This window comes from Gadus macrocephalus, chromosome 16 (genome assembly GCF_031168955.1).
Source record: "Gadus macrocephalus chromosome 16, ASM3116895v1".
Taxonomy (NCBI): domain Eukaryota; kingdom Metazoa; phylum Chordata; class Actinopteri; order Gadiformes; family Gadidae; genus Gadus; species Gadus macrocephalus.
In genome coordinates, this window is record NC_082397.1 from 18,553,309 (window position 1) to 18,562,453 (window position 9,145).

Consider the following 9,145-nt stretch of genomic DNA (forward strand, 5'->3'; position numbering starts at 1 on the left):
TTTGTTCGGTTTAATAGTATTATTCTTCATGTTGAATTGAAGCGCAGGTTTGGCTTTAAGTAAGCTCCGGTTGGTGTGCTATTTGGAACCAGGCGGTTCACTCCCCGAGCCTGGGTGTCACCATACACACCCACACAGCCAGGGTCACTGTGTGGAGCAGCACGCATGTGTTTAACCGTCTTAATCCTCGACCATCCTTCATTCTGGACTTTTTGTTACGTACCACTTGCAGAAGGAAATAAGGAAAAGTCATAGTTGGGCTACTTCATAGATGCTATATTGGGGATATTTTATGGAATGGATCCACAACCGCAAGCTTTATCACAAGAGCGGGGAGTCGTAGGTTTGTGTCCACCAGGGAACCATTCTGTTCACCGGCCTAAACAAAATAATAACTAACAAACTAAAGATCATATGCAATCACTGAATGAAGATTATGAAAATTACTCTCTAGAAATTATATTACCTATTAGCATTTTATTGCCCAAACTATCTTAAAACATTTTCCACTGAACAAAAATTACTGCTTCCATTTGCTTCCATTGCAGTTTTTGCTGGTTTTCCGGTGTGGGTGGTTTTTGGGTCGGATTCATGTTTAAGAAATCACATCTTAAGGCCCTGGATGAGTTTCTCAATTGATTCCAGAATGAGTAACCTTGAGTGAAACATATTTTTATACTTGTGGCTGTCACAACATAAAAATATAATCAATCCTATTAAAATTCTTGCGTTTTGCCTTTCAATGACAGTGAAGGGCGGGTGTGAATAAATGGCAAGGATTCTTTTCAGTGCTATTTTGCTCTCTCTGTAAACCATGTCCTGTTGGGCTAAGTCCTTCAACCCGTTCTCTCTCCTCACCTCCTCGTTCCCCCGCGAGCAAAGAGCAGAGCAGCGTGACAACAGTGAGCCGTTGTTTCCATCCTTTTCATTATGAAACTGAGGACCCGTTTGCACCCGCGTGACAGAAGAAACTGTGCACATGATCGCAATTGTTCTTTCAAAGGAGTCTTAATCACTAACTGTCTCTCTTTCTCTCTATCTCCCCATACCTTTCTCCCCACTTGACGCAATCAGCAGGACTCATAACAAACATTAAACATTCCCACAGCCGCCTTCTCTCTGACACCTGTCTTCACAAGAGGTGGAGAGGCGCCAATTATTTTAATTGAAACAAACGGTGGGAAAGATGAGAGAGGGACTGACGGTGCGAGAGAGAGAGAGAGAGAGAGAGAGAGAGAGAGAGAGAGAGAGAGAGAGAGAGAGAGAGAGAGAGAGGAGAGAGAGAGAGAGAGAGAAGGTGGCATCCAGAATATGATTCGTTTCATGTCGTTTTTTTTTTTTTTTTTCTATTTCTCTCCTAACTTTTCAACCGTTTTTAACCCAAACATCAATTATTAAAATATAGCAATAAAAAATATGGCATCGTTTTGTTTACGCAGAGGGAAACTTGACATATACATATATATATTGTTGTTCTTCCGACAGTTCCATAGCAGGAGCTGTACGTGCATATGGGTCATTTTGGTCATTTGAAGACAACCTATTTTAACGTTAAGGTTGGGATCACGTTGTTAACCAGTTTAATGTCTTTCGACATTATGTTTTTCCAACAATGTTCAAAACCAGCCTAATCTGTAGTTCATTCACGATGGATATGTGGTCATGTCACATGTCAATGACGTCATGCCCTTAACCTCAAGGGAAACAGGGGTTTCCCTTGAGGGAATCAAGCAGTCAAGAACTAATATATAGATATGATATTCAGTATCGATCTAGTTTATTATGTGCTTCTATGACAAGTATACTTGGCCGCGGTAATTTCTATAAATTCTTTTGTATCCTTCTGAGAGAAGGACAGCATCTGCAATCGATAGTATTTCCAATACGCTTTTTACAAAGATACAATCTTATTTCATTGTATAGCCGAGGGCAACACATTGATTCTCTCTCTCTCTCTCTCTCTCTCTCTCTCTCTCTCTCTCTCTCTCCTCTCTCTCTCTCTCTCTCTCTCTCTCTCTCTCTCTCTCTCTCTCTCTCTCTCTCTCTCTCTCTCTCTCTCTCCAATACACTGACACAGGAACCTCTTCTCGGTACGCAATAAACACATTATCATGCACGGTAGGGAGGATTGTTCTCATTACCCCACAGAGAAGACGGCTGCCCGATATCAATTAAAAGAGGCTTCACAAATCCGTACAACGGATGCCAGAATTACCCAAAAATTCAACACACAAATCAATAACACAGTTTAAATCTCTAAACATCAGCGATAGTTGGTACTAATGCACACATATGGAAAGTCAGTTGAATCTGTGTCATATTAAACAGACTTTGTGTGTCACACTTACACCACAGCTTCATTTGCCAATGGTTCTTTACCGGCTTTACTGTTCTAAAAACTCTTCTTACACTTCCAAAAACGATATCCATTGGGAACATTTTGAAACGTGATGTGTCTGTTGTTTAATTGCATTGTAGTTAGGTCATCGTTTAGGGAAGCGTACTTTGTAATTTGACGATTGTATGGGGAATATTGACCAAATGATTACTTTCACTGTCTGAATGTTTAGACCTTGGAAAGCAGCGCTTGGCTAGCCCACATCACATCATCTATTTTGGGTAATCGACTCAAGTAATTGTAATTAACGTTATGTTAGAATATAATAATAAACCTGAATAAAAGTCACCTGCTGCTGAGTTAAGTCACCTGCAATGTTGGTGAAGACAACACCGACCATGTTCCAAAGATCCATCTCTTGTTATTGTTTTGAATATGAAGCCCCCAGCATCAGTACCGACATTTTTTTTAACTCTTTCTCTATTTCTTCAAGATAGACGAAGCAACGGCGTTGCATCTTTCAATCCAAATGCAGGCTCCCCTGTTTACCTTCTCTATCTCCGTCTCCTCCTAACTCGTGTCGCTGTGTTGTTCCCCCACCCTCCTCTTCCCTCCTTCAGGTCCCTGTCTGGCCGCATCGTGGGGGGGCGTGTGGTGGTTCTTCACCCTCATCATCATCTCCTCCTACACGGCCAACCTGGCGGCCTTCCTCACCGTGGAGCGAATGGTGTCCCCATCGAGAGCGCCGAGGACCTGGCCAAGCAGACGGAGATCGCCTACGGCACGCTGGACTCCGGCTCCACCAAGGAGTTCTTTAGAGTGAGTGGAGGAGCGCTAAGCGTCTCATCAGTAACACTGATGATTTCTAAGCTAATGCCGGTAGTAGGACGGGCTGGGGTAGATTAGTGCACAGTAGAGTGGATTCGAGTCGAGTTTAATATGCAGCGTTTTGCAGGGAATCTTTACCACGTCGCTGGGACTTGGGGCGTAATAGATTAATGTTGTATCTCGCCCTGAAAAAATATTGAGACTTGTTGTCTCCTTATTTTTGTGGAATGTTTAAACGACACCGGGCTGAAGAGAAAACATTGTGTACCCGGGATTATATATCGTATCAAAGCGGAGCGGTGGCTTAGATAGAGTAACTCTTAATAAAGACACACTTAGCCAGAATGGAGACTCGAGCCTCCTGAGGACTTAGACCTGCTCAAATAAACAGTGTGCTGCATTGAAATGCTGGATGCGTTCACAGCTGGAACTCATATAATCCTAGCTCCAATTATCAAATCCATGTTATTATTTCATGTGTGGCATTTTGGTGGACATCAATGATGCGTACACACGTTGATGTCGGCACAAGTATGTGGGTTGAGGTCCATGTTAAAGGAGGAAGAGTGTGTGTGTGTGTGTGTGTGTGTGTGTGTGTGTGTGTGTGTGTGTGTGTTTGCATATGTGTGTGTTTTTTACAAAATAGGATGACAAATTATAAGAGCTTTTCTGTACGTATCTAAGCTCCTAAGGCCATTTGTCTGTGTGTGCATATGTGCGTGTTTGCACGTGTATGTATGTGTGTGTGTGTGTGTGTGTGTGTGTGTGTGTGTGTGTGTGTGTGTGTGTGTGTGTGTGTGTGTGTGTTTGTGTGTGTGTTTGTTGTAGCAGATAGTTTGTGCCTTTGTGAGCGGCTCTGGCATCATCAACATAACGAGCAGACGAAATCTGTGGAGGGTGAGAAAGCAATTTACTCTCTCACAGCTGAGGGGGATTCACCACCATTAATTATCTCTCACACTCTCTCTCTCTCTCTCTCTCTCTCTCTCTCCCCCCCCTCTCTCTCTCTCTCTCTCTCTCTCTTCCTCTCTCTCTCACTCTCTCACTCTCTCTCTCTCTCTCTCTCTCTCTCTCTCTCTCTCTCTCTCTCTCTCTCTCTCTCTCTCTCTCTCTCTCTCTCTCGCTCTCTCTCTCTCTCTCTCTCTCTCTCTCTCTCTCTCTCTCTCTCCCCTCAAGGTTCAGGTCTAACACTCTCCCGCTCTCTTCTCGTTGCATTGGCACACAAACACTCAGGGTATATGGACAGGTGAATGGGAGCAGAGGGGGGTGAAGCAGGTAGTGAGAGAGAGGTATTAGAAAGAGGGGGGGAGAGAGAGGGGGATTGGTCGAGTAGAGCAGGAGAGAGGAGAGGATACTCAAGTGTGGGGCAGGGGGATGGAGAGGGGATGGAGATGGGGATGGAGAGGGGATGGGGAGGGGGGAGGAGAGGGGATGGAGAGGGGATGGAGATGGGGATGGAGAGGGGATGGGGAGGGGGGAGGGAGAGGGGATGGAGAGGGGATGGAGAGGGGATGGAGAGGGGATGGAGAGGGGATGGAGAGGGGATGGAGAGGGGGAGGAGAGGGGATGGAGAGGGGATGGAGAGGGGATGGGGAGGGGGGAGGAGAGGGGGGAGATGGGATGGAGATGGAGAGGGGATGGAGATGGAGAGGGGGGAGGAGAGACGGTAGCGTTGCTTTGTTGCATGTGAGTGACATTGTTATTGGATAGGTGACCGTCACACCCCAGCAAGTCACACACACACACCGTCACGCACGCACACACACACACACACACACACACACACACACACACACACACACACACACACACACACACACACACACACACACACACACACACACACACACACACACACACACGCACACACACACACACACACACACACACACACACAGAAAGACAGATGGACACACACACAGCAAAAAAGAAACAGGCAGATGTGTTAGTGTGTGCGACTTGCGTCCTGCTGAAAAAACAGAAGCACTCTTCATAACCAGGAGAGCAAGAGAAGGATTGAGTTATGGAAGAGCTGAGCAGCAACAGCGGCATTGGCAGTGTGACCCCGTAACATGTGTTCAATATTCAACACGCGGGTCACATGCATCTAAAAGATGCAGGACAAGCAATGCGATGAAGCTAACAAAAAAGAATGAGAAGCTTACAACAGATGAAATTCTACCCCAAAACCGTTCAACTAAATGTGTAAGTATCGCCAGAGGAATAAAAAGGAGATGCGTACGGGGTGTGCAGATGGATGGATGGATGGAAATCCATGTCCGGCCCTTTTTGCAATTGATAGAACCTGGCTTGGTTGCTCTGCTTCTCTTTTCGCTGCACTAATATATTTACTTTCACTTTATAGGGCCCCTATTTCACCGCCAGGTGGGATATTATGTGGATTATTACTTGAAGCCCTTTCAAAAATTTCTCCCTGGACTTCTGGAGTGTCCGCCCGGATGTATGATAATAGAAACAGCAATAAATCGGATATGTAGTGCCTTACATTAATCATAAGGCACATTAAAAGGGATTCATAGACAAAGACGTTGTTAAAGAAAGCAGTGGTGATGGACCAACCCTCCAATTGCCACACAAGGCACTGCTTGTATTCACGTATTTGTTCCAAACCCACAAACCCTGACTCAAGTCTCCCTGTATTCCCCCCCTCCCGCTCCAGCGGTCCAAGATTGCCGTGTATGAGAAGATGTGGTCCTACATGAAGTCCGCGGAGCCAACGGTGTTCACCAAGACCACGGCGGAGGGGGTGGCGCGCGTTCGCAAGTCCAAGGGGAAGTACGCCTTCCTCCTGGAGTCCACCATGAACGAGTACACGGAGCAGCGCAAGCCCTGCGACACCATGAAAGTGGGCGGCAACCTGGACTCCAAGGGCTACGGGATAGCGGCAACCTGGACTCCAAGGGCTACGGGATAGCCACGCCCAAGGGCTCACAGTTAAGGTGGGTGGAGTAGCGTGACAATAGGGAGCGGTGGCCTCACGGCTACCGTGCTATTGCTGCCGTATTCCGCCCACCCTGCTGTGCCTTTGACTCGCTTTACGCTGTATGCGCTACGCTGCTTACGTTTGACATATCACTGCTGTCATAGGGGTGGAAAATGCCTAATGTCTTGCGATGTAAAATGTGCAATTCGTAGTGTTTTTCAAAATAGGGGCCCATTCTTTTTTTGGGCTAATTATCGTTGATAGTTGAGAAAATCCTTTTGGAATATGAATTCCAAATGTTAGATTTTTTATAAGCCAAGACAAGGTCAAAAAAAAGTTTTTTGCCTGAAACAGCAATGATATGTCGGTATGTGTTGTGTGTTTGGAGATTCATTCATTTCTGTGTTCCTTGGGATGCTTTTTAAATGTGTCTTGATTGGATGAGCACCTTGTCTTTATTTCTCCTATTCCTTTCATTTAACCCCCCCCCCCCCCCCCCCCCATATTTTCGTTGCGTCATCCCTCCATTCTCCCCGTCCTCCATCTTGGCGTCTTCTGTCCGTCTGTCGCTCTGTTCACTCACATCTTCCCTCCGCAGGGCCACCCAGCAGGTAACTGTGTGCATTCGTCTCACGTCCTGCGTGTGGTTCTGTTTAATCCCAGTCTGAGTCTGAATGGAATTTCATCGTGGAGGGAATGAGGATTGTGATGTAGTGACCCTGATAGCTATCATTCAATGAGCGCCCAGAGAACCCCAGAGCTCACCCGGGGAAGGGGCAAATTTCCTGTCTGTTGCCACACAAAACAAAACAAGTAGCACAAGGGGGAATTTATAGAGGAACAGGAAACACCAGATCAGTAACCTAAACTCGAGGGGGCCTCAAGAAATGGGGGGGGACTAGACACAGGTCAAATTTGAATCAAATGCGGCCAACAAATTCTACTCAACCTACAATTGGTTTCTCAATGCTGATTGGACAATGCTAAATTATCCCTCTAAACTTATAATGAATAAACAATCTCAGTAATGACCATGTACAAGGTAAAAAGGAGAGTAATATGGCGGAAGAGAGATGAATGCAGCTCCTAGTCACTGTATATTTTAACGTTTCTTTCAATTTCCGTCTGAAACATTTCCATCACGTTTTAGCGTGCCGACGAGCTGTATCTCTCGCTCCATTGTTCTCTCTCTTCCAACGTGACATCACATCCTGGCCTATAACTTCCTCCTGTGAACGAAGTCATTCATGTCCCTGAATAGCAACTCCTCTTTGTTACTTCAATCCCTCGTCCTCCATGCCAAACGAAGGTTGGATTGAATCTTTGTCCGTTTCTGAGGGAAAAGCATCAGACAGCCTCAGCCGATAGCTTCCCTTTTTTACCCGCAAAAAAACAAACACATTTCTGGAACTATCAATGGCTGTCTCTGACTTTTCCAGTCAGCGGACCCCCAAGTGGCAGCGGCATGTGGAGAGCTTGCCCCCCTTCCTGGGTGAACTGAGGACCTAACTGAGGACCTTGCTAACTTATGACTATGCTACTTGTCAGATGATGATGATGATGATGGTGGTTACTGGTAGAATGCATATTGGAAGTATGTATATATAGTTGCTCAACATTTTGTTAATTGCTTAAGGACATGTGCTTCATGACATGCTAATGCTAACTTGTTATTATTATGAATGCCTTGATGAAGTGGTTAATTCATTTCCTTCGGTCCATTCGTCCCATGGCTTGTCGATCAACCCAGACGACGCTTGTCTCTCTTTCTCTCTCCTGCTCTGTCTGTGAACACTGTGATTATTTGGAGGTGAAATAATATTAATTAACATTGTGAAAATAACAGGTTGTAAATGAAAAGGTGAGAAAGCTCATTAAAAAGATGGATGCTTGAGATAGACAGGCACGCAGCATCCTTACCCAATCACTGCAGAGATGACCATCGAGATGAAAAAAGCTTTCCAATTACGCCATCTTAAAGTTTGTGAGTGAAGGGGGGGAGGGGGAGGAGAGGGTCAAGTAGAAAATATAAAATAAAAGGATAGGAAAGGGAAGGAAAGGAAAAAAGCTGCAGAGGAATGACTGGATCATTAACCCCCGGCGGAGCTTATTTTGTGCGGAACACCTGTTATTCACGTCCTGGGGCTCGCCAGCTTTTTAATGCAGTGTCACAGGTCGCTAAGTATACTATTACACTGACGGTAAACAGTGTTGTCCTCAGCAGAGCTGCTGGAATGGATGCACATTCACAGCAGACAACATCAAAATATTGTTATAAGCAGACCTAATGATGTATGGCAACCATGTTTTCTTAAGTATAGTCAGAGGAAGACTGCAACGAAGGTAAAAGATACCTTCTTATCATAGGACATTTACAACAGCGGAGTTTAGTGAAGAGGCAGGCAGACGGCATGCATAGCACATACACATCTACACACACCCAGACACCTCCACCGCACAGTGTGTGTGTGTGTGTGTGTGTGAAAAAAGGTACCCCTTTGTGTTCCTAATTCTAGTGGAGGTCAAACCTTCCAGGGGGGGGAGCAAGCAAGGCTCCCCAGCACCAACACCGTGGTGTGCAACACACACACACACCCACATGCGTGTGGGCATGTACACGCACACACAGAGGGGCATAAGCCGCCCGCCAGCAGGAAGGTAACACATGAGCAACAGGAGGTGTGAGAGGCTCCGCCGAGCTGCTTAGACCTGTTCACTCATCCCCTACCGCAGCCTGACAGCCACACACAGACAGGGCCCAGGATGGGAGAGGTATGGGAATAAGACGGAGAAGTACGGCCATTGTGAGGAAGGTGATAAGGAAGGACTAGAACGAACGCGTAAGGGAGCAACCGAGGGTGTGGGACAGAGAGAGAGAGAAGAGAGAGAGAGAGAGAGAGAGAGAGAAGAGAGAGAGAAGAGAGAGAGAGAGAGAGAGAGAGAGAGAGAAACAGAGTCATCTGGGTTGCATCACCTCACACTAACCCAACTTTTACCCTCAACCTTTTTTCGCCTTCTCCTCCTCCCTCACATCC

At 46.0% G+C, this 9,145-nt stretch overlaps 1 protein-coding gene across 1 annotated transcript in view; it reads left to right on the forward strand.

Moving 5' to 3' along the window:
* The window catches only part of gria4a (glutamate receptor, ionotropic, AMPA 4a), a 44,270-nt gene that overhangs the window by 32,396 nt on the left and 2,729 nt on the right, over positions 1-9,145 (forward strand). The window contains 4 exon segments of the mRNA XM_060076254.1: positions 2,959-2,980; positions 2,982-3,066; positions 3,069-3,157; positions 5,847-6,089. Coding sequence (XP_059932237.1) covers positions 2,959-2,980; positions 2,982-3,066; positions 3,069-3,157; positions 5,847-6,089 — 439 coding nt within the window.